Source organism: Ailuropoda melanoleuca, chromosome 6 (genome assembly GCF_002007445.2).
Source record: "Ailuropoda melanoleuca isolate Jingjing chromosome 6, ASM200744v2, whole genome shotgun sequence".
NCBI lineage: Eukaryota > Metazoa > Chordata > Mammalia > Carnivora > Ursidae > Ailuropoda > Ailuropoda melanoleuca.
This window is the reverse complement of record NC_048223.1, coordinates 98,249,964-98,275,548: the sequence shown is the minus strand read 5'-3', so window position 1 is coordinate 98,275,548 and position 25,585 is coordinate 98,249,964. Positions and strand designations below refer to the sequence as shown.

At 48.3% G+C, this 25,585-nt stretch overlaps 1 protein-coding gene across 6 annotated transcripts in view; it reads left to right on the top strand.

Annotated features, from left to right (window-relative positions):
• Nucleotides 1-25,585, top strand: part of BLNK (B cell linker) — an 81,528-nt gene that overhangs the window by 40,391 nt on the left and 15,552 nt on the right. For 2 of the 6 annotated variants that reach the window (XM_011222019.3, XM_034663049.1), the window contains exons 4-12: nucleotides 1,588-1,628; nucleotides 6,007-6,072; nucleotides 6,272-6,428; nucleotides 8,867-9,033; nucleotides 13,325-13,406; nucleotides 14,599-14,670; nucleotides 21,878-21,944; nucleotides 23,889-23,916; nucleotides 24,708-24,750. In XM_011222019.3, coding sequence (XP_011220321.1) covers nucleotides 1,588-1,628; nucleotides 6,007-6,072; nucleotides 6,272-6,428; nucleotides 8,867-9,033; nucleotides 13,325-13,406; nucleotides 14,599-14,670; nucleotides 21,878-21,944; nucleotides 23,889-23,916; nucleotides 24,708-24,750 — 723 coding nt within the window. The remainder of the gene's footprint in view (nucleotides 1-1,587; nucleotides 1,629-6,006; nucleotides 6,073-6,271; nucleotides 6,429-8,866; nucleotides 9,034-13,324; nucleotides 13,407-14,598; nucleotides 14,671-21,877; nucleotides 21,945-23,888; nucleotides 23,917-24,707; nucleotides 24,751-25,585) is intronic. The other 4 variants (XM_019797244.2, XM_002916991.4, XM_011222020.3 and 1 more) reach the window with 4 other exon arrangements.

Here is a 25,585-nt window from a genome sequence, read left to right as displayed (position 1 = left end):
TGTATCGTCCTCTGTGCCAGGTATTGGTATATTGAGAAGAGGATTTACCTAGTCTTCTTGAGTTTCTTGGAAAACCCCAGTGATTGCAGTACCCTCTAATTCGGTATGTTAGCCCAAATCATAATTTAGTAAGAATTATCTTCTGCGAATGTCAGAGTTGGACCCATTATTTGGCTCATAAAATAAAGCTCCTTCTTAGTGCCTATCATGTTTTTCCCAAGAGAGGGCGCTGTTGCTGCCATAGCTTAAAATCTGGCCACTCTGGTCTAAACCCCTCCTTCGGGCCACCATTTTTTCTCTTCAATTCTTTTCCCTGTGCCTCTTTGGACTCCCCCTAGAGCTGGAGTCAGTAGTTTGACATAACAGGGGCTAGAAATGGCAAGAAAATGTTCTGTTGAGGCCCTGGAGGATTCAGGGACCATCCACTGGGCCCCCTCACCGTGGCTGCTCAGGGGGATGGGAGGAGAGCCGGGAGCCTCTCTGGTACAGTTTCTGGAGCCACTCTGCCATGTGGACCTGTGCCTGGTTGATCTCCTATATGGCTGAGTGGATTGTATTTAATCTCTAATGTCAGTTTATGTGATGGGATGGATGCTAAGCTTCTCGTACTCTAAATGTGTTTTGGAGAAAAGGGAGTCAGATATTCTCTTTGGCTGTCTGTAATTCAGATCTATTTCATTCTTCAAGATCCTAAGCTCCTCGAGACCTGTTATAGACATTTTTATCCTGCCTGCAGAGCCCAGGACAGTACCTATACCCTGGCGTTCAAAGGCAATGAGGTAGCCTGGCATTCGAGTCCAGAGCATGCCCTTGGAAGTCAGCCTGCAGGGTTCAACTCCTGGCTCTATTATTTGCTATCTGACCTTGGGCGAATGACTTATTTTCACTAGGCCTCAGCTTCCTCATAAGGTTTTTGAGAGAGCTACCTGAGTGAAAAACTCTGGTGATATTGTCTGGCATGTAGTAAAGCACCCGGTAAATGCTTTTCAATAAGAAAGTCAGAGTTGGAGCCACAGAGAATCCCAGAAGTGATCCATCATCTTACAGACTGAGGCCCAGAGATGTTAGCTGTCTCGCCCATTCTCCAGCTAGCTAGCAGCAGAGCCTGCGTGGGAGTTTTGGTCTATATGACTCCGTGGCCCAGAGATGTTAGCTGTCTCGCCCATTCTCCAGCTAGCTAGCAGCAGAGCCTGCATGGGTTTTGGTCTATATGACTCCGTGGCCACTGCTCTTCTACTACACCACCCACATATCGATTCATAGCAATCTTGAGAAGGAACATGGTATGAACTGCAGATGCCTCCTGGATTATTCTAAAGTCCCCAAAATGCTCCTTACCAAAGACAGACATGGCTCAGATGTACCATGCCTCTGCCTGTGGGACTTCCCTTTGAGAATTGATATTTTGAAAAAAGAGGAGTTGAAAGTGGATGAACATGAGATAAGTGTGATAACTGTTCAAGGCCAAGTAAACAAGACCGGGGAGCCCAAGGGCAAGGAAGGTGGGCGTGGGATAGTGGTGGACAGGGTGGGGCTGGCTGGCTGAGATTTATGCTTGTGCCCTCTGCTTCCCACGTGCCATTGCAGAGAACCCTGCTGACGAAGAGGAGCAGTGGTCCGATGACTTCGTAAGTATTTGCTTCTGGGACCCAGAGGGTGTTTTCCATCGGGGTCAGTGGGAGGCCTTTGCAAAGGCTTGTTTCTGAAGGACATGCTGGTGGTCAGCTGCACATCACAGCGGGGAGCTAGCTGGACTGAAGGGTCACCTGCAGATAGACAAGGCAGCAAGAACCCCATAGTGGCTGACCTGACCTGGCACCACTACGTGCCAGGCTAAGTGCTTCGTCCACATTACCTCACGTAATCCTCCCACAGCACCGTGTGTAAGCATTCTTATCCCCGTCTTGAGTGCTGCTGTTCGGAGTACTCACCAGCACAGCCAAAACAAATATGAAATGTTTTTAAATATTTCCATATCAGTTGACAAAGGCCTCTGCCCTGAATTCCCCAATGCCTCATCATTGCCTAGGATTATCTAGGAGCCCTAAACAAACCAGCCCCAAAGAGTGAATGCCTAGCACAGCGGGGGGCCTCTGGACCACTCTTTAGGGCCATGTCAGGACCTGAGCCATGCTAGTTGTCAAATATTTTTAATATCAGCCCTGCTCATTTCACTGGTAAAGAAACCAAGGCATGGAGAGTTTAAGTGACTTGCAGTTTCAAAATTCAAACGCAGGCCCTCAGATCTCAAAATCACGCTTTTAAACTCCAAGGTGCTTGCTGTGACCAAGAGGACTGTAGCAGATGCTGGGGACCACAGAGTGAGCGAGGGGCCTGGCCATGATGACATAGAGGGTGATGTGTCAGAGTCAACCGTCAACCTCTTTCAGGTGGCTCCGCAGCCCACAGGGCCCCTGTGGTCTCTTCTCTCCTGGGTGAAGTCTTGTAGGGACAAGACATCCTAAAAACTTTTTATACAACAATTACCCTTCATTTATATCAAATTCATCCAGAATGTTAGCCTGCTCCACTCTATGTTTGTTTTATCTGGGCAGGATCCAAGAGGGCCTCCACACAGCCACACACCCCATTTTACAGATAAGGAAACCAAGGCTAAGAGAATGAAAAGCACTTGCCCACGGCCACTCAGTTACACAGTGGCCCAGTGGAACGAGAGCACAGGACTCCTGCCCACTGGGCCTGAGCCCAGCTCCACACTGGGTACGCCACATGGAGTTTATTTGGAGTACTATGAGACAGGAGTACCTCCCTTCTCAACTGCAGAGAAAAGATTTGTAGAAAGAGGGGATGAGAAGTCTTCTCTGCAGGTCACTTGGGTGTGGAGTTCCTCCCAGGGCCTGGCAGCCACGGATCACTCAAATGCACTACAGCGGCGCCCCCTGCTGGCTGCCCGCGCCCAGCCACCGGGGAAGCAAAGTTGAGAGGGGTTCTGCGTCCAGAGAGGCCAGGAAAACTGAGCTCTCTGGCTGGATAAAAAGAGCAAGCACACGGTGGGGACTTAGAAAACACAAATAAAATCAGCCTGAAGAGGAGGGGATGGCTTGTGTCCCAAGGGCAAACATCCAAAGTTAAGGTCCCAGCTGTAATAAAGATTGAGTAAACCTTCACTCACAATTATTTTGACCTTATTGGATAGCCATTGTACACAGAATGAATTCCAGGCCTGTGGCCTCCAGGCCAGATGGACCTGTCCAGCCTTCCTCGCAACCCCTAAGCAGGGCCTTGTCTACCACGGCCCAGGTGCGCGAGTCTGCCCTCAGTCCTATCACAGGTCATGGTCATGCCTGCTCAGTGATTTCAGACTCCTGGACCTTGGGGGGGTGAAGGAAGAAGGGAAGAGAGGAGAAACCAAAGAGCATCCCCATCCTTCCTCACTTGCGCTGCTCCTTCTTGTCCTTCAGGCTTGGTTTCACTGTCTCCTCAGGAAGGCCTTTCCTCCTCACATTGCTCTCTGTCTCAGGACCCTGAACATTTCCTCAAGTGCATCTGTCACGAGTGCTAGCTGTTTTATGCTTGATTTTCTACTTATTATCTGTTCTTCACTATTTATTTACTGTTGGTTTCCCCTGCTAAAATGTAAGTTTTATGAGGGCAGGGACTGTGCTCAGCATGGTAGCTGGCATTCAGTAGGTGCTCAATAAATATTAACTGATTAACTGAATGAGTGAATGAATGAATGAACAATTTAAGGTTTTTGCCTGATCACAAACCCCCTTCTTCAAAGTTTCCATCCCACTGTCCAACATACTGCGCTTGCTCAAGGATTAAATGAATGAATGAAAGAATTTTGTTTGTCAGAACAGAATAATTTGAGGGGAGGTTTTTTTTAAAACCGTTCCTTCAGGGGCACCTGGGTGGCTCAGTTGTTAGGCGTCTGCCTTCGGCTCAGGGTGTGATCCCGGCGTTCTGGGATTGAGCCCCACATCGGGCTCCTCCACTATGAGCCTGCTTCTTCCTCTCCCACTCCCCCTGCTTGTGTTCCCTCTCTCGCTGGCTGTCTCTCTCTGTCAAATAAATAAGTAAAATAAAATTAAAAAAACCCGTTCCTTCAGAAGTTTGAATAGACTCCTTTCTAATTCCCTTGATTAAAAGGCATTCAGTCATTTCACTACGCTGGAAATAGGAGGGGCTCATAGTACGCATCCTACAGAAAAGATCTTCCAAATGAAGGGCCAGCTCAGCACTTCTGAGCACCCATTTCCTCCTCCTCAGTCTCTTCAGAGTCCAGGGCAGGAGCTCAGCTCATTCATTCATTCCATGCCGGGGCCTGGACACCGTGTCTCAGCTCAGGTCTCATGGGGTTACAGTCTGGTAGGCAGCCCAGGGTCAGCGTTGGGCTACCGGGAGCAGCTGACCGGGAGTTGCTCTTCCTCTACCTTCTCTGCCCCTTCGGCCAGCCTGGGGCTCTCAGTCAGGCTGCTCTGCCCAAGGGGCTGTGAAGACCCCCGGGTCCTCCCCAGGATGCACACTGCTCCCCAGCCCCCAGGTAGTCAAGTCTAGGAAGGCCCATGCCGGCTCCACGAAAACTGACTCAACGTGGGCACCCAAACTGGCTCCCCGCTGGCACATGCGTCTGGGGGCCTGCTGCTTCTTTTGGTTCCCAGTTGCTTATTAAAGCAACCCTTTCTCAGTACATTCACTGATGTCTCCCTGGGATGCCGAAATACAGAGATCAGGTCCTTCCGTTGGCCAGGATGAGGAGGGTCCCAACAGCCTCAGGCTCTCGCCCTGGGCCGCCCTTTCGTTCCCACTCCACCTTCCGGACCGTCTGTTTGAGAACAGCTATGGCTTCTCCAGAACACAGATCGCAGACTCGAATTACTCAACTCCTCCTGTCTCAGTTTCTCTGAAGGCTTAAAAAAGCTCCCAGGAGATTGTGGTAAGAGGCGCTGAGGTAGGCAGTGCATAGAAATGTCAGTTTTAATAATTATCATTGCCATTATTCTATTCAGCCAAATTTCATAGTCATGGCCAGGAAGGATTATTGAGCCTCCCTATCTGCTGTTATTGAAATTGGGAAAATCCCCCTACAAGGCTTTTCTCACCTTGCCCCTCCCTGTCCCTTCCTGACTCTTGGGGCTTAGGACAAGGACAGGAGGACCTCCTTCTGTTCTCTTCCAGTGCTCTTCTGCCACCTCAGGGAAAGCTCTCTTTTCAGCGGCCTTTCTCTGCCCCTCTCCTGCTATTCACCGCACTCCTCCCCTCTCCCCCATCCCCCACAGACTGAGCAAGGGAGCAGCCCCCACTCCCTCACGCATCATTCATTGCAAACATACTGCGCTCCCGTCCAGTGCTGGCCCTGCCACAGGCCCTGATGAGACAACAGTGAAGCCAACACTGGGCTCGTGCCGCACTACCCCTGCGGCAGTGTGGGATTGCAGGGGAAGGAGAGCAGCAGGCAGGCAGGTGCACTGTGCATTCACTGGCAAGTCCTGTGTGGATCAGGCAGTGTGTCAGGCAGTGTGGGCAGAGGACCTCTTCAGTCCTGATCAAACATTTCCTGCACATGAATGTATGTACATGTGGAGACAGCTAAGTGATCTCTGAACAAAGTGCACGAGAAGCTTGGAACGGTGCCCCTGGGAGGAACTGAGAGGCCAGGAAGGAGACTTTATTTACATCCTTTTGAACTGTTACTATGCCGATGTATTTCAATATACACTGAATATTCAATATTTGATAATTTCAATACAGACTTAAATACAATTTATATTAAAAATGAAAAACAAAAAGGAAGAGAATGGACTCTGGGTCAGATTAAAAGCCTCGCCCCTGCAGCTTACCAGCTCCGTTTAAAAACACACAAACCTCATCTCCTCAAAGGTATCTGTGTACTCTGTACATCCCCTTACCCTCTCATTATTAATCTTTCCCCTCAACCCTCAGCATTCATGATAAATGAAACCTGTTGGTTATTCTATTTTATTGGGTCCTTTTTCTGTCTTCTTAAAAATGTATTTTATCTCCAACTGTTCTTCTTTGCAGACACACAGAGTTTCAGCCACCCTTCCTGTTAAGTGGCCCACATGCTCCCCCAGGATAGTGGTTCAGGTGATAAATTCTGGAGGCAGAAAGGCCCGGCCTCAACCCCAGCTTTGCCTCTGATGGCTGCCCAACCTTGCTTAGCCAACCCTTCCAAGCCTCGCTCTCTGGTCCCTACGCTGGGGGAGCAGCTCCCATCCCCTAAAGCCAGTGCTGTTCTGATGACCGAGCACAGATAGGGCACTGAGCATGGCGTCTGCACTTGCAGGACAGCGACTATGAACACCCAGACGATCACTCGGACTCAGAGATGTACGTGCTGCCCGCCGAGGAGACTGGGGACGACAGTTACGAGCCGCCACCTGCCGAGCAGGAGAAAAGAACCGTTCACCCAGCCCTGCCCTTCGCCAGGGGCGAGTATATAGGTGAGGCAGCCCCCTAGACCCTGGGCGCTCAGCCTGCCAGGCAGGGGAAGGGGGACAGGGCAGGCAGGCAGGACGGCGGGCACCTCCCACTCTCACCACCTCCACACTGGTCATCTGGTCATTCAGAAACGATGTGCCCCAAATGGAAAATGGCAGTGTTGAAAACAGGTAAAAGATAGAAGGAGCACACACTGATGGTTGCTCCCACCCCTACCCCACCCCAACTCCAGATAGTCCCATGAGAAGTCAACCCTGAGATTAGTCCCTGCTTCTTTTTGGTCTTCCTGCACGAAACGTTCTGAAATTTCTCTTGAGATGTCCATACAGAACAAGGATGATCTTCAAGGATCCCAGTATCTGCTGATGCCCCTCCTTCCTTCATGCCCACCCCTTCGCAGGCAGGTCACACTCTGAGTCTAGACTGTGGATTTTCCACTGGGGGGTGGGGGTGAGGGTGAGGAGCTCTAAGTCTGGAATTGGCTGTGGGTTAAATGGGCACAACTCAGTTGTAGCCTCCAGACCTGAGTGTGGTTTTTAACGTCCCCCAAGAAGCCTGTGTTGCAGGTAACTAAGTTCAGCAGAGATGGGGGTGCATGTCGGTGATGACCCTACATGTAAAGGGCTCCGTGTCCATTATCATTGCCACTGACTGCCTCCTCACAGGGCACCAGGCATCGCCTCTTGCTTCATGACACAATTAACCTACTGAGCACCTACTGTGTGCCAGAGCTATGCTGAGCCTGGAGCATTCAGCAGCAAGACAGACAGACTCCCAGAGCTTTTAGAGTTCATAGCGCAGTGCTTTACAGTCGTGGCCTACTTCACCCTCTCAAGAAGCTTATGGAAGAGGTATTCATCCTCACTTTACAAAGGAGGAAGGTGAGGTGCAGAGGAGGGAATGAACGGGGCCCAGCTCTCGTAAGTGGCAGGTCTAGGCTGCACGCTGGGCTGCTCAGCCCCTGAAGTCCGTGCTCTCCACTGCTCTGCTTCGCACACCGCCCAGCAGATTGGTGACCTTGTTCAAGCGTCACAGCCCCGGGAAGGAAGGGGCTGCAGTGGGCCCATTTTATAGGCTGGGAGACTACCATTCAGGGTATCGCAGCAGCTCATTCAAGGCCACGCTCTTCAAACCCTGGCTTCTGTGTTTTGCTACTTCTGATGGGCTTAGATCTTACGTTCAGAAATCCCGGTAAACTCCAAGAGCTGCAAATAAAACTAGAAAGCCTGACAGAGTTATAGGCACAGCAAAGCAGATGGCCTAGAGCCTGAACGCAGCTCCACCACCCAACAAGAGGCTTCCCAGGAGGCATCCAAAGTGAGGTGAACCACACACCGTCCACAAGGCAGGAGCAGGCCCCCGGGGGAGAGCAGGTGGGGGCTTGGCAGGCGCGGCAGTTGCAAGAAGCTAAGGGTGCGGGGCGGGGGACAGTGGGAGTTGCGGAAGCCAGAGTGAGTGCCTGGGCTGTTCCCAGGATAAGGACGCCCAGGTTACTCCTATGCTAAGGTTCTCCTACACTGTGTCAGTCTGAATCCATGCTCCGCTCCCCCTGGGCGCCCCCTTGTTGCCTGGCCCTGCACCATGTCCCGTCCATATGTTAGTCCTGTTTACTTGGCACCCACTCCGCCAGACACACTGCTTCCCTGCTCCCACTGTTTTCTTCCTACTCCCCACAAAAACCCTCTAAGGTGGATATTATGATCCTCACTTTAAAAATGAGGAACGTCAGTCCTGGAGAGGTTGAATCATGAATAACCAGCCCAAACGAGCGCAGCCCGTGAGAGGCAGAGCAAGGGACCCAACTCAGAGCCATTTAGCTTTGGAGCCTGCACTCCAGAGAGGGGTAACTCATGGGCTCCCCATGATTTGAGGGAAATCACTGAGGGGAAGAACATGTAGGTTCACCCAGTGAGTAGTTGCAACTCTGAAGACACCTTAGAATAACCTAGAAACTTTTGAAACCTATAATGTCAGGACCTTCCCTACAAGTTCAAACTGGTATGTCTGGGGTGGGCCCTGGGCCTTGGCATTTTCTTAAAGTTCCCCAGGTGGTTCTTATGGGTAAGGAGGATTGAGACTCACTGCCGTTAAGTATTCAGTGAACCTTCAAGGAGCACTCCTCCGAGGCCTCTCTGCCGTCAAGGGCATCCATCCACTCTGTTTGGCAGAGTGCTGGGCTGTCAGCTCTCCTGAGTCCTTGGGTCCCCATCACTCCCCTGGGAGGATGTTTTTGATGACATTCTGTTGGTTTTCATAATGTAAGTCAACAGGCAGTTGATTTTTTGCCAAATATCATTTTACACTTACAAGCAATGCCCCGATTAATCATTTGTGGCTACATAGACATTGACTACACAGACACCGAGAGTGGTTTTATACTTGGCTCAGGGAATGATCCAGAGCTCCTTTCATCTTACACTTTGTTGTTGTTCCTTTCAAGACAATCGGTCAAGCCAGAGGCAGTCTCCACCCTTCAGCAGGACGCTTCCCAGTAAGCCCGACTGGCCTTCGGCAAAAGCAAAAGCCAGGCTGACCTCCACTCTGCCGACCCTGACTTCTCTTCAGAAACCTCAAGTCCCACCCAAACCCAAAGAACTTGAGGATGAGGTAATGTAAATCTGTCCCAAAGGCTTCCCAGGCCAGGTGGAAAGCAGGATGCACAGGGAGAGGGAAGGGAGAGAGGGGGAGAGGAAAGAACCGGGATGGTCTGGCCGCCTACTCCGTGCCCCTCTCTCCTGGCCAGCACTAACCACCCACCCGTCTAACTCCCCACCGGTAAACCAAAAGGAGGTTTTTCTCTCCAAAAAGGGCATATATGGCCTTATTGTAAGCATTTTCACTTCCAGAGCGTGTGGGTAATACCCGTACTGGACCTGTGCCCCTCTTATTAGCCTCCCTCTCTCTCTCCTTGGTTTCCTGCGAATCTTCTCCTTCCTCCCTAAGAGATTTCCCTATCCTTATTCTCCTTTACTACTCTGCCCCATCTGCCTTGCTTTCTTTCCTCCATCTTCTTTTCTCCTGTGAGATCCAGAGGTGTGCGCTGGGACACGTAGGGAGACCCCTAGTGGTAGAGAGGCCCTACACAGCCCATGGAGGAGCTGGCACCTCACTTCCTTTGGCACCTCCTGCTTCTCACTCCCTTTTCCCTCAGCCCCTGCTATCCAGGGACCCATGTTGTCAGACTGTCCCACACTCCACTCTGGGTTTATTTCATCATCTCCGCTCTGTGAGCTCCCAGGTTTTATGAGTCTCATTCCCTACGGATGAGCTCCCATTTGAAAAGGAACCGATAAACTCATTCAAACTGTTGTAGGAATGACTGATAAGGCCTAATACCTAATATCTCGCAGAGGTACTTGCATTTTAAATAAGGACAAAGGCAAGCCCTCAAGCTCAGCCATTACAACAACCCTGCAAGTATAACGGTCTCAGAAGCAAAATAACAATAAAGGCAACACTTAACCATTCCTGGATATAGTCTTACCACAGCTTTTGAAGAAATAACTTTTTTTTAAAGATTTTTTTTTATTTATGTGAGAAAGAGAGAGCACGGGGGTGGGGTGGGGCTCGGGTGAGCAGAGGGAGCGGGAGAAGCAGACTCCCCATTGAGCAGGGAGCTGGACATGGGGCTCGATTCCAGTACCTCGAGATCATGCCCTGAGCCAAAGGCAGATGCTTGACCAACTAAGCCACCCAGGTGTCTCCAGAAATAGCTTGTTTCTGAATGCCTCTAGATGATAAAGCCTATAGTGTATAAATGTGTTGTAAAATGACCCACCTTTCCACCTTCATATAATTTGTAGCCCAGCAAGAGATGAAAAAGAGAAACTTTTAAATAAGATAGAGGCAGCATTTAGGCCCAAATTCCTGTTTCGACCCTTACTAGCTGTGTGACTTTGGGCAAACTAGATAACCCCTCTGAGCGTCAGTTTTTAATCTCTTCAGGTTATTTTAAGGGTTTAGTACAAGAACACATATACTGGACTAAATACAGTGCCTCACACGTGGAAGGATTGGCGTGTCATGTGTTCCTTTCTACCAGATTCTAGATTTTAACAAAGTCCCATTTTCTAGTTTCTCCTGAAAACAGAAATCTTGGCAACACAGAACCAGTCATGGCCTCAAAGGAGCTGAGCCTCACGGCAACCCTGCAGCTCAGCTGTGAATCCGTGACCCTTGTTTGCGCTGGTCATAGTCCCCAGCACTCATAGAAGGCGTGCACCCAGCCTTCTTCCACACTTGTCCCTATGGCTGTGCCCTGCCTGCCTCTGTAAGTGTTTTCGTTTATGACTTTACTCAAGGGCTAGTTTCAGTCAGAAAGTCAGCTGACGAGAAAGGATGGCTGGCCAGTCCTCTGTCTGTCTGTCTGTCTGTCTGAGAGGCGATGCTGACCTTTTGGGGTGAGAAGAGGTTGGCAGGAAGAAGCTGAGCTGGAGACAGGGCGCGGAGACCGGCTGTTAGCGGCTCACTGTGAAATCCTTCAGCATTTGGCAAATCTATATGAAGAAATAAATTCAGACACGGAATACAAATGAATATGGTGCGTTATATAAGGCTCTCCATTTCCGTGAATAGCTGAGAGTGGACCCCTGTGGGGAGAGGCAGAGTTTTGCTAATAGCAGCCTTGTGGAGGTGGCTCAGGCAAGTCTGAACCAGTGGGGAAAGGAGAAGTATGGAGGAGGCTGCATTCTGGAATGGGCAGATGGACAGTCAAGATAAGAAAGAGGTTAAAAAAGAAAAAAATAGGCCAACATTAAGATCTGGCTGAACCATTAGATAGGAAAAGAAGAAGTCAAGCACAAGCATAAACAACTAAAACTATTTAGCTCTGCTGTACAGGTTCCAGGAAAAGCATGGTGGTATAGACTAACCAGAGAGTTGGGGAGGGAGCAAAACCTAGGAGGAAGGAGCATCTGTGCTATAGGGACATGAGTGGCAGGCGCTTGACGAGTGCTAGGAATCAAACGGTGTTCTGAGGACTTCGTATTTACCCCATTAAGCCCTCCCAAGAAACCCTATGAAATGGATACTATTTCGTAGTACTATCCATAGTACACATTTTACAGATAAGGGAATAGTACAGATGAGGTGCAAAGGGGTTGAAAAACTTATCCAAGGTCACAGAGACCAGGTTTGGAGGTAAAGAAAGAGATGAGAGGGGCACCTGGGTGGCTCAGTCATTAAGCGTCTGCCTTCGGCTCAGGGCATGATCCCAGGGAGTCCCACATCAGCCTCCTCCGCTGGGAGCCTGCTTCTTCCTCTCCCACTCCCCCTGCTTGTGTTCCCTCTCTCGCTGGCTGTCTCTATCTCTGTCAAATAAATAAATAAAATCTTAAAAAAAAAAGAAATAACAATTAAGTGAAGAAAGGGTAGAGATAAGACAGAAAGAGGCAAGGCAGGAAGGTCCTAGAATGTAGTGGCGAAGAGTATGGATCCTTGAACTGATTCTTGAATCCCAATCTACTACTTTTTAACTAGGAGGACATGAGCAAGCTACCCCACTTCTCTGTGCCTTGGGTTCTTCAAGTATCTTCATCTTGATATGAAGCTGACAATGGCACCTACCTTATTGGGTTGTTGTAAGGATTGAATGAAATAACACATGGAAAGTACTCAGATGAGCACTTGCCAATAAGTGCTCAATAAATGCTTGGTTTTTGTTTCTCTAGAATCCATCTGGGCTACCCACCAAGATGGGTTGCAAAAACCACATTTGGGATCTGATTATCTCCTTTGCTTCCTAGCAATGTAAAATCACTTTCTCCCCTAATTTATGGTCAACTGATTATTGACAAAGTTGCCAAGACCATTCAGTGGGGAGAGAATCATTTTTAAATAAATTGTGCCGGGATAACCATATATCCACATGCCAAAGCAGGTGGGTGGACTCCTCTCCCGCCACAGACAAAAACTAACCAAAAATAGATCCTACACCTAAATGTAAGAGCTAAAACTATAACATTCTTAGAAGAGAACAAAGGTATAAATCTCTATGACCTTGCGTTAGACAGGGGTGTCTTAGGCACCAAAAGCACAAGCAACAGCAGAAAAAAAATAGTTAAAACAGGCTTCACAATGTCAAACATTCGTGCTGCAAGTGACACCACAAGGAAGTAAGAAGACAACCTACAGAATGGGAGAAAAATTGTGCAAACTATATATCTGATAAGAGGCTTCTATCTAGAGCATTAAAGAACTCTTCCAACCTAAAAATAGAAAGACAACCCAATTAAAAATGGGCAAAGGAGGCAAATAGACTTTTATCTAAAGAATATATAAAAAGGGCCAAGAAGCAAACAAAAAGACGCTCAACGTCAACCACCAGGGAAATGCAGATCAAAACCACAGTTAAACACCACTTCCCGCCTCAGCAGAGTGATACTCAAGACGACAGACAGTAACGAGTGTCGGTGAGGATGTGGAGGAGTTGGAGCCCTCACACGCTACTTCTGGGAATGGGAGAGGAGACAGGCACCTTGGAACAACAGTTTGGCTGTTCCTCAAACCTACACAGAAGCTACCGAATGACCCAGCAATTCCACCACGAGGTATATTCCCAAGAGAAATGTACATCTAGACAAAAACATGTACCTGAATGTACAGTTTCCTAAGCTCATTTCTATTACCAAGGGACACCTGGGTGGCTCAGTCGGTTAAGCATCTACCTTCAGCTCATGATCTCAGGGTCCTGGGATCAAGTCCTGCGTTGGGCTCCTGGCTCAGTGGGGAGTCTGCTCCTCCCTCTGCCTGCTGCTCCCCCTGCTTGTGCTCTCTCTCGCTCTATCGCTCACTCTCTCTAATAAATAAATAAAATCTTTAAAACAAAACAGAACAACTCCTTCCCAGACAGTAAGCCCAGAGTGGACAGCCTCCTCCTCATTCACGTCTGTACTTCTAGGTTGATTACGTGGTCCCCGTGGACGATGAAGATGAGAACTACATTCACCCCACAGAAGACAGTTCACTCCCAGATGAAAAAGGCAAGAGTTTGTGGTTTTAAGCACCTGAAAATTGTAGCGGGGTGGGGGGTGGGGGGCACAAGGGACTATTTGATAGCAAGCGGCAGGGGGCGCACAAAGTCCAGGCCCGGCCTCTCTCCTTGGTGGTGGCAGTGTCGGCCTCCCTGGCAGGGGCAGCAGAGTGCCCGTGAGAGCCCCATCTCAGTCACACCCTCCTCCCTCCACGCGCTCCCGTGCTTTAATACGCCCATCTCAAGGTAGGAAAGCATCTACGTTCTTATTTAAGTGTCCTTGCTTAGGATGGATTTCTCATAAAACTTAATTCTCACAAAGCCACACGCCACTGTGTTGGCCTCAAAAATATTGCACGGGAATGATGTCCGCAGAGGAGAGAAGACAGGAGAGAGCGAAATACGCTCTGTGTCCTGACTCTTTAAATGTCGTGCTATGTCAGGCGAAGGGAGACATGTTGTCGGTAAGCCCTTCGTCCACTAACAGAGTGACGAATGACCTTTAAAAGCTGGTGCCGCATACCCTCAGAGCAGGAATGGAGCACGGCATGTTCACTCTGGATCGAGCAGCTGTGGAGAACACGATCCTGTATAAATGACTCCTCGTCAAGCAACGTCACTCACGTCACACACAGGAATCTGAAGTAGTCATACTCCGTTTTTACTCTGCCGTTCTGTCCAACCCTCTCCCGGCCTCCCCAGATGTCCCCAAGCAGCTTCAAGGCCCGCCTGAATTCCTCGGCCATCCACACCATGAAACCATAATTAGACATTAAATTGCTACCCACTCAAAACCCATAAAATCCAAGACAAATGGTGTGTATTGCATGTGGCAGGGGAGGTGGGAATTTGTTCCCTCCACTGCTGGTCCGACACACTTCTCCTGATGAAGACAAACTCTTGCATCTTCTAGACCACCAGTCTGGCCAGTGAAATTCCAAGCCAGTGTTCACTTTCGCAAAATCCCTATCATAAAATAATCTGATTATCCCTTTAATCGTTCATATTTTTATTCTAAAGACCTTTCTTCTGAGAAGGCTTCTTTCATGGCTTATGTATTTAACAAGTGTGTTTCCCATTCTTTACAAATTCCCTGGTCTGACCCATCATTTCCATGATGCATTTTTTCCGTTCAGTGTGACTCTCCCACAGTAAACTGTATCTGTGATTGTTATGTGAGTGTACATATTTGTGTGTTTAAGCTCCCATGGTGAATAGATCCACCAAGCCAAGTAACTCCTCAAAGCCAGCCTCTCCTCCGGGGACAGCTTCAGGTAAAGTACATGCATGATTTGGTGTTTGGGTTTTTGTGTGTGAAGTGATCAAGATTGGGGGCTTGGTTCTTCAGTCTATTCCAAATAAGATAAACAATTCAGACTAAATATTAAGAAATAATCACTTGTCTTTCCAAATTTCTTAATAATTGTGGCAAATTTCTTAATAAATGGTGGCCCCTATGTTGAAGGGACCCTGCCCCCACACCCCTGGGCCTCTGTTAGCCAAGTCCCGGTTTTCCTCCTACCTCACTGGGCGCTTTGCTGGTGTCTCCTCCTTCTCCCCTGTGCTGACAGAGGGCGTCTGTACCATCTGGTCCTCAGCCTTCCACTCCTCTTCTGGAATAGTGTGGTGGTTAAGAGCTTGAGATTTGGACCAGTCAGACCCGGGTGGAATCCCAGTGCGACCGGTTGCCAGCCATACCACTTTGGGCCTGTCCTTTGCCTCCACTCTTCGGATTTTCTCCTCTGTCAGTGGAGATAAGAGTACCTGCCCTGTGACAGGAGAATTCTGGAATTGTGCATGGGAAAGCTTTCATGCAGTACCTGGCACAGCAGGTGCTCGGGAAAGAATATTATCTTTCACGTCTTTGGGGTTCATCCGTTCTTCTGGTTTTATTTCTCTTGTCTAAGCCAATAACTCTGGTGTCCAACTTTGACCTGATTCCTCTTCTGAACAACTTGACATTCCCATGGACTCATGCTCAATGCATTCATGGCTTCCCTCCCCGTGGGCAGCCCCATTCCTCTGTGCCTGTCAGCTGGCAGGCCACATGTCTGAGGGCCTGTGTTCTTTCCAAAGCCTCTGCTATGTCTTTTTCCTGAATCCGCTTTTCCATTTTAGTTGTGAGCACCCTAGTCTATTACGTTGTCACTTCAAACCTCCTATCTCCTGTCTTAGAGAGTCTACTAGCCATATCCTTGCCTCCAGGCTTTCTCCTCTGTCACTAAGATGAGCTGCTGAACTCCTCCGAATGCCAGTTTTATTCCATTTCAAAGTTAGTTTTTACCATGTCACCCGTATCCAAACCATGAACACCCAGTGGTTCCTGGTTGTCTGCCGTACAGATTGGCAGCCCCGAAGCCAAGGCCTGCGATGCTGAGTGGTGCCCACCCCCACCCTGTTCCAGCACAGAGAGGGGCAGGAGCCTCCTCTCCAGCCTTCCTTTCTTCTTTCCCCACTAGGCCCTATCTATCACACACACGCACACGCACACACACATACACTCCCTTCCCTCCCAGCCGCACACACACACACGCACACACACACACACACTCCCTTCCCTCCCAGCGCGTGCACACACACACACACACACACACACACTCCCTTCCCTCCCAGCGCTAAGGGCTGAACACAGATATTGGGAGACTGAGCTCTGCTTCTTGGGACATGGTCCTTGAGAGAAAATGAAAGGAAATTATTTTCTTTATAGGTCACAGACTGATTTCTCGAGCAATTGTTCACCTTCCTCAGAAGTTGTTGTTTATTCTCTCCCTCGAAACCCACAGGCTCTTTATGTGTGGGGAGAAGAGGTCAGAGCCACCTTATCCAGCTCATCTTAACTTCTGGGAACAAATGTCAACACAACAACCTAAAAGGTCATGTCAAGGTTGCTTTGGTCCCAGCTGGAGTGGTGACGCCTGACTCCTGATAACTTGGGAGAAGGGTTTCTATGACCAGAACAGAAAACCTTTCCCTAAACATACATGAAGGCCTAAGCCCTCCTTTAGAATGATAGCTTAATGATCTCTGGTGTTTCCATCTTAAAATCTTCGTCTACTTTACAAGGACCTCTTCTTCCTAAAACACACCTGCTACTCCAAACAGCCTGTTCATCATGGGTTGTGTTTTTTGGTCTTTATGTTCTCACTTTTATGACACCAAACCCTACCCATCCTCACGGCCCAGCTTGAGGTCCCCCCTCTAGGGAGCCTCCTACGGTTTCTGCAGCCCGCGGAGAGCTCTTCTTTGCTCTAATGTCCTCCCATCTACGCTCAGCCCATACCTAGTCTCTGATTATGCTGGGTCTCAGTCTAATCTCCTTAAGTACATTACAAGCTCCTTGAATATGTCGCCTTAAATCTCACGTGCTCAAGATGCCTTTCCTGACCTCACATGGGGTAGAGCCCTTTGGTGTGCACCCCTGTAGTACCCTGCACTGCCCCTTTATCTCTAATCCCCCCTGAGATCTCTCCCTGTCGTTCCTATAAGACACTCAGCTCCATGTCTTGCTCATAGCTATGTTTCCAGGGCCTAGACAGGACCTGGATCAGAGTGGGTGCTGAAATGGTGGTTTAGTCAGTTGGTTGAGAGTGAATGAGTCCCCCAGTACTGGCTGTGTTTGAGGAATCACGTGGCACTGTCATGAGGGCATGAGCCCATTGGATTTACTATTCATTGATTTTCTATTAATCTAGCATAGCTATATTTTAATACTAGAGGCATCAGAAGAAACCGAACCTGAAAAAGAAAATAATCTCCTGGTCATGTAATTGTTGCATACAGATGGGAGGAAGTATCCGAGGAGGGAGGAAGTGAGATAATTTGGAAGGGACAAACCTGAACAGTTAGAATGAGTTTCTGAGTGTGCAGTTTTCAGAGGTGATTTTTAGAAAAGGAGTAATCAGACAACTTGCCCATGTCTTTGCATAACCATCTACTAGCCTTTAAAGACTTCAGGCAGTGCCTGGATAGGCATCATGAAAGTGCTAAGGACTCCGATCAGTGTTTCTGTCAGAGCAGTGCACCGTGACCTGGCCTCTGGCTAATGGATGTTGCTTCCGGCTCTGTGATGGCTCATTAGGTGCTTGCCGAAGGACTGCACAGTGGATTAGGTGCGGGGCGGTCTCTCACTGCTCCTGCTCCACACAGAGAGGCGGTTTCAGGATCGCACAGACTCCAAAGCCAGAGGGCTTGGCTCTGACACGGCTGGGTTCCGGGCTCCAAACAAGCTGAGCAATCTCTCTGTTTCTTTGTCTCCTCCTCTGAAAACATGGAGAAGAAATGCCGCCTGCGCCTTGGAGGGGTGGGGATCAGGTTGAGTAAACATATACGAATCCCAGTCCTAAAGTGATAGCCCTTTCCACCATTATTTGGAATCCTTTGTTTTGCATGCCTTGATTCATGACCAGTCTGGCGGAGGGCCCTGGACGCATCCCAGGGGACAGTTGTGTCTTCCTTTCCGCATAGAGTTTTACCCTAACTCAGGGTTTCTCGACCTCCGCACAGCTGGCCTCTGGGCCTAGATCATTCTTTGTTGTCCCGGCTGTCCTGTGCACTGTGCCATATTTAGCAGCACCCTTGGCTGTCCCTGCCCACTAGGTGCCAGTACCAACTCCTCCCCAGTAGCAATAGCAGCGATGTCTCTGGACATCGCCAAATGTCCCCCAGGGCGTGGGGTACAAAATACTCCCAGTGAAGAACCACTGTCCTAAACAAACTGAAAGTGTTTGGTGATTTATCTCTAGATGTGATTTGGAAGAAAGCTGTGCGGGCCCTGGCTGATTCATTTGTAGTTTCTATCAGAAGAGGGTAGACGGGGCATGCATTTCTGAACTTCCTCTAAGCAGGTAGCATTTAAAAAGTTTTCTCGCTCCTTATTTCCTAAAATAGGGGAAGAGTTTGGGCATTTACAGTTCCCTGCTAATATGCAAGTTGAATTTTACCTATAAGCCAAATTGTTCCAAAGCTGTTAGATTATATCTCTTTATTTGGTAAGAGCTCACACAGTGCCCGAACTGCTCCAGCTGCTGCACAAGCCCCACTGATAAGAATAGCTTCTAGAACAGCTAGAGGAGAGTGAGGTCCCAAGGGCTTACTATGCCAACATTGACATTGTTAAGGATAAGGAAACTTACCAACATTGTATGTAAAACTGAAGAGAAGATGATGCATAAAATAAATGTGGTAGAAGGAAAAACGAAGTGTAGGTCGTTTTCCTAGTTGAGAAACTTTGGTAAACACCAGCTGTGCAAACATTATCATCATTTTTTGCTCAATACAATTAAAACAAAGCTGATTTTTCTCTTTTATTATGCTTTTGGACACATCTCCCTTTATCGCATTCCCAATTTCTCCTTTGGAGTATTCCAGCCAAGAATTTGGCTCTGCCAGAAAGCAAGGATCCTGGTCACAAAGAGGGGACCAGGTTGTCCTAGCCTAGCTGTGACCCTGGGTCTGACTTCAGGCCCAGAGCAGCAGAGAGGGCCACCGGCCCATGAGATAAGAGAGTCATTCTCCATCTTCCGATGGGAATCCACAAAAGCACCCCTCTGTTTCCCTAATCCTTTCCCACATAAAGGAGGAACAGCAAGTGAATCTGACCTGCCAAACCACACCCCAGAGTAACATTAGGAGGCATTGGCTGGAGAGGAAACGGTCCACCTGGCTTTAAACTCAGCCTTGCTGTTCAACCGCAGCCTGCCACTTAACGTCTCTGAGCCTCCGTTTGCTCCACGTGGTGTTATGTGAGGCTTAGAGGTGGCATTTATAAAGTGCCCGGCATAGAGCGCAGCACCTGGACACACTGTGGTGGTTGATAGCAAGATGCTAAAACAAAAATAGCGATAATCACATTTACCGAGATCCTCTAGGAGTTAAAATTTACATATCCTAAAGCTCACTCGTTTTACATTTGTAATGCAGGTTTTTTTATAAATCATTACATTTACAGAGTTTTTTCACCACCACTACAATCATTTTAGAAAATGTCCATGCCCGCCGCAATTCCCAAAGACCCTTTATGCCAGTTTCTGGTGACTGTCCTTCCTGCCCCCAGCCCCAGGCGACGCTGCTCTCCTTCCTGTTGCTATAGATTCGCCTTTTCCGGAAGTCTCATGTGGATGGAGGCATACTGGATAAAGCCTCCTCCATCTGGCTCTGTTCACTTAGCATAATGTTTTTAACCTCAAATACTTCAGTCCCTTTCCAGCAATATTAGTGTATATCTGGCTAATTCTTACATTTTCCAAGTTCCCATATAGTCTTGAAACATTAATTCTGAGCTAGGGAAGGTAGGTGGTTGTGTCCCCATTTCACAGAGGGGACGAAGAACAGTGGCTTGTAAGAGGCCACCCAGCCAGTTTGGTGGCAAAGAAATAACTAGAACGCTGTCTTCCTGATGAGAGACCACGGGTTTTCCACCAGCTCTTGGATGACCACCACAGAGGAGAGCGGCACGCCCCTCCCTCTAATCGCAGAAGTGATTTACGAGCAAGGAAAAGGAACATGTGGGCTGACTGAAGATATGAAGGGAAGGGAAGCTTAGTAGAGAAGCCAGGCTGTAAATATGACAGCAACAGTGTACCCGGCCACATGAGCCCATGGCATCGAAAGAGGGAAAACCCCTGGGAGGAAATTCTGACTTAGGCCTTCTTTCCACTTCCTTATTTTTCAGACAAGGGTGGTTTTCCCCCCCTTCCCTGAAATCTTCCATCAAAATCTATGAGTAGCCCAGGGTATTTCAGTAGGGTCAGTCAGGTACTAAGACCTTGAAGAACAGCATCAGTTTGGTCCACCAGCCAATGAAACACAGGTGGACTCTGACTCCAGGTGACATTTCAGTTCATCGTCATGTGAAATATTAAAAATTCTAAATGTAATCTCTTTTTCAAAATGTTTCCAAAATGTTTTCCAGAGTCACATCAAGGTCAGGTAACATCTACGTGGGAGTCACATGGAGGGGCCGTTCTCTCACGGGGTGCTGGGGAGGCAACACCACACACTCTTGGCTGTTCTTCTCATTCATGCGCATTCATGGAAATTAGCCCCGTGTAAGAACCGACTGGTGATGGGTAGTAAGGAGGGGACGTATTGCATGGTGCACTGGGTGTTATACGCAACTAATGAAGCATCGAACTTCACATCGGAATCCGGGGATAAAATAAAAAATTAAAAAAAAAAAAAGAACCGAATGTAGATGAGTGGGTGGGCTCTGAGTGAAGGCCCAAAGGCCTCTCTCTAGTAAAAGTACGTGAGAATGAGCTTTATGACTTCTATTTTTAATAGTTCTCGAGGCCCTTTTCTTGGGTTTGGGATAGGGGGTCTGTCAGATGAGGTGGCATGGTGTGTGCGTGTCCTCAAGTTATAAATTCTGAGGGGCAGAGGTGTATCTTGCTTCCCCATCTCTTCCACAACCCCTAACACAGTGCTCTTCACCTACCAGGATCTCAGTAATTCTTAGTAAATGATGATTCCCTCCATGCTCGCCCATTTGTGCTTTATCTTGCAAACTAAAATAAGACATACTGAGGGCAGGTCCAACCTATATTTGCAGAGTATCCCCTATAGGTCCAATAGCAATTGTGGGCTTAGAAGTGTGGTAGTTCTTAATAAAATATATATTCAGTTCGATATAATTCGATAAAGAGCCTTTGTCTCACTGAGCCATAATGTGCAGGCAGGCGAGCATCAACCTGAGAGGAGGCAGGCAGGAGACGCTGAGGGCAGCAAGCTTGGTGTCTGGCTCTCCCCCTCGCGGCCTGCTCTGTCCCAGTGGGGAAGCTCTTCCTGTCCTCAGTTCTTCCCTCAAGATTGTCTGCTTTCTGTCTTAGGTAGCCAGGGGGGAAATGAGATACAGTGGGCAAGGCCCTCTGGGTCCCTTCTGCGACTTTGGAAGATGAGATTTGGGCAGTAGCTTGTCATTTGTCTCAGTCTGCTGGTCTGTGCAATGGGCAGAGGCCCTGAGAATTCCGAGGTGAATGAACAGCCCCTAGATGTGAGGGCAGGTGTGGAGAGTGTAAGTCAGTGTGATTATGCAAGAGCATGCCTGTAGGCACGTAGCAGGAGTCTGTGTCTCTCTGTCTTTAGGCACCGCTGGTGTGCACATCTGTGCAGTGTTTATAGAGGCAAGTGTACGCTCTTGGCTTCCTCCTGTAGGAACCCTGGGGGCCCTTCACCGAATCCGCAGAATCAGGGGGCTCTGCACTTGTCCCATGGGGGAAAAGAGAAAGTCATTTAGAAATGTCAAGATGGAGTCCCTAATTCACATCCTCGTTCCAAGCTTATAAACTGACATTATTTAAATATATCATCACCTTTGCCTACGGATTTTCCCCAATAGCATCAATGTAACCACCGATACATGCTTAACTGAAAGAAACCAAAAATGCGCCTGTATTTCTGAGCTTCTCGGGAAGGCGGGCCTCACTGTGACCATCGGCCACAGGGTCGAGAGTTGGGGACTAACCTGTGTGTATGTTTGTGCAGGTCGTAACCGTGGGGCCTGGGACGCCAAGTCGCCTTCTGCTGCACCGTCCCCACTGCCCAGGGCCGGGTGAGTACCTGCTGTGCAGGACCAGCCCTGTGAGATGTGAGCTGATGGGCCCCACCGCTGTCGTGGCGGGGCCTGCGGGGTCCACGAAGAGGCCCTGCCTGAGAACCTGGGGGGAGCGGGTGCTCTTCTGCTATCTCCGTCCCCAACGGCAGATACGGGTGTGCCTCGCATCACAATAGGTGTGCTCCCGAAGTTCTGTGGGAATGAAGGCCCTGCTCTGTTCTCCTCCACCCCCATGGCATGCTCCAAGTTGGACGAGGGGGTCCCCTGCTGAAATTAAGACTAGTGGTCTTTCCTCCCCTAAATTTTTAGTTAAATCTTGAGTTCAGTGACTTGTGTTCCATCAGACAGAAGCTCCAGCACCTGAGTAATTTTGAGGCCCACGAGCAATTTTCACCTTTACTTTCTACTCCTCCACTTCTCTTTCAAGTAGTTAGTGATCTGTGAACAAACACACGTACACCCAGCCGTATACACTGGATGGTTTGATCCAAGCCACACTGCCGAGGTTCCTTTCAAAGGTGAAATAAGAGAGGCATTCTTTCTTATTGAATGTAAAAGAGCTTTGTAAACTGTTAGGAGATGTAATAAATTAATATCACAAATGGTGACCCCATAATTTTATATTGATTCAATAGGATATTTTAAAAGCATGCTTAAATATGTGCAAAGCCGGCCTGCATGATTGTAATCTTAATTCTGCTTCTGTGTAAAGCAAAGACTTTTTTTTAAAAGATTTATTGATTAGAGAGAGAAAGAGAGAGAGCGCCTCAGGGGGAGGAGCAGAGAGAGAGAGAAACTAAAGCAGACTCCGAGCTGAGCTTGGAGCCTGAGGCAGGGCTTGATCTCATGACCCTGAGATCACAGCCAAGATCACAATTCTGAGATCATGACCTGGGCCAAAACCAAGAGTCAGACACTTATCCGACTGAGCCACCCAGACGCCCCAAAGCAAAGACATTCTTAAGGTCAAGGGTTTATTAACCCAAATTTCTCCCTTGGCTCTGCTTTATCACTTTGGGCAAGTTACTTAATCTCTCTGAGCCTCAGTTTCCTAATCTCTAAAATGTAACAATAATATCCATTTTTAGAGGTCACTGGGAGGTTTAAATAACAAATGAAAAGCTTAACCCAGTGCCGGGCACTTAGGAATTGTTAGTGTTCTTCTCCCAGTCTTCCATCTCTCAGCCAAAAACAAAGCAAGAGAGAGAGAAGGTGAGAGGCTTTTAAATAAATACAGAAGAGAAGCATATACCCTTAAAATATTAGATTACAGTCTCTATCAGAACCAAGACAAATCAGAACGTTAGCTCAGAAAACCCCCTCAGGACCACAGATCACCGTGGTTCTCACACTTGCGTTGGTCTTGGATTTCTCTGTTCGGGATGAAATCCTAGGCAGATGTCTAGTAGAGAAGAAGTCACTTGAGCAGGGCAGCAGTTGGCAGGGGAGGTGCTGGGGGCAACCTCCTCTACCAGGCTGTCCTCCTATCTCCACCCTTGGCCCCAGGCAGTAGCCCAAGGGTGCCGTTCGAGACTGGGAGGGCTCTGTACTCACGCTTGAAAATACTGATTCTAGTCCTCATTTTACAGACAAGGAAATTCAAAGCTCCAACAGGCCTCCCAGGCAAGAGCAAGAAGCCTGAGGTCACAGAGTCCTGAGCAGCAGGACTGGAAGGAGAATTCAGTGCTCCTGACTCCCTGGCCACTGGTGCTCCAGTTTATCCCCAGTTAGCTCTTTGCCATCTGTCAGCGGACCCTGTGTGCAGCTAGGAGGATCCTGGCTAAACCCTCTTTCCATCCCTCTCTGCCCTTCAAGGACAGTCTCCCATCACACTCCTATCACGTTAATGATGCTAGTTGAAATTCGAGAGTAAAATGATAAGCAGTCCGCTCCTCTTTACTTTGTGATGTTTTAACAAAGCCCCATCTTTTTATCCCCCAGGAAGAAACCAGCCGCACCACTGAAGACAGTAAGTTCATTTTGCATTTAAATGGGTCTCATCTGTCCTGCAAGGCTTATTCCCTTATTTAAAGCTGACAACGCTTCCAGCTAAGGTGAACGCAGCAGTTCTGGGCAGGAAGTTGCTGCCCAGACTGTCCAAGAGAAATTCTGTGCTCTCGGTTCGCCCGCGAAGATGCCACCTGGGAGGGGCTCCTCCTCACGTGACCCAGCGAGGCTCCACGGAGCGGGAGTGGCAGATCCGGGGTAGAAGCCAGGCTCCCTGCCTGCCCCGACATCTGCCTTCCCCACGGGGAGCCCCTGTGCCTGCTTTTCCATCTGCCGGCCTGGGAGCTAGCACGGAGGCCTGACTAAGCTCTGATTCTGGCCGGAATGCGGGGAACCTGGGCCAGCCCACTATTTAAGGAAGCCCACCGTGATCTGGTACCTACTTCGTAGCCTGACATTTATAGTCACTTAGCAAACACAGAGGTGGGGCCCTAAGACCAAAGCCAGATGCCACAGACCTACTGGCCAGCAGCTACGGGGGTCAGTCACAGTATCCATCAATCCTGTTGACAGAGCAGGGAAGTCCCTACACCAGGATGACACTGATCCTTCCATGACCCACTTCTAGTCCATTGTCACATAATGCAAAGGTTGGGCTGGGAACTTTGTCTTTTTTATTGTTGTCCTTGTGATTGAAAGAATAGCTATGCACCAAAGAAATGTCCTCCCCAAATACTTATTTTAATAATATTGCTTTGACATTTATTTCTACATTCCTCTGTATTGAATATCCTTGCCTTTTTTTTTTTATAGATTCCAGTTGCCTCCCCACAAAGTGCCTCAAGTGTTTGTGAAGGTAAATCTATATTATTCTAAAGGATGAGTATGTCCTCTTAAAATTATTTGAATTAAGCATTTGTACATAAGTGTATTTCTAAGTTGCTTTCACTATTTATAAGGCAGTTGTATATTTGAAACTCAGTTTTCTAAACAAAATGGCCTTTACTTTGCAAAGAGTAGTAAGGACCTGAGCTTTTGTGCCAGTTTCTTCAGAGCAAGGCTATGGTCTGCACGCTCCAAACCTGCCTGCTCGTAGACATATGACTTGCCAGAAATGGTGCCATGGCCACAGATAGGAAGCCTTAGTCAGAGCTATTCATGTATCTTAGAACTAATAGCTTAGTTAGGGTAGTGAAATTTTTAAAAATCTGTTTATTTGAACAAGTTCTTTTGCTAAGTGTTCAAAATAATGTTTTCTGAATTCAAATATCTGTTTTAGTACATCTCCAAATGTTTTCCTTTGTCTTATCATAACCTAAAAATCTGAAATATACTTTTTTTTTATTATATTATGTTAATCACCATACAGTACATCCCCGGATTCCGATGTAAAGTTCGATGCTTCATTAGTTGCGTATAACACCCAGTGCACCACGCAATACGTGCCCTCCTTACTACCCATCACCAGTCTATCCCATTCCCCCACCCCCTCCCCTCTGAAGTCTTCAGTATGTTTCTCATAGTCCATAGTCTCTCATGTTTCATTCCCCCTTCTGATTACCCCCCTTTTCTTTATCCCTTTCTTCCCCTACCGATCATCCTAGTTCTTATGTTCCATAGATGAGAGAAATCATATGATAATTGTCTTTCTCTGCTTGACTTATTTCACTTAGCATTATCTCCTCCAGTGC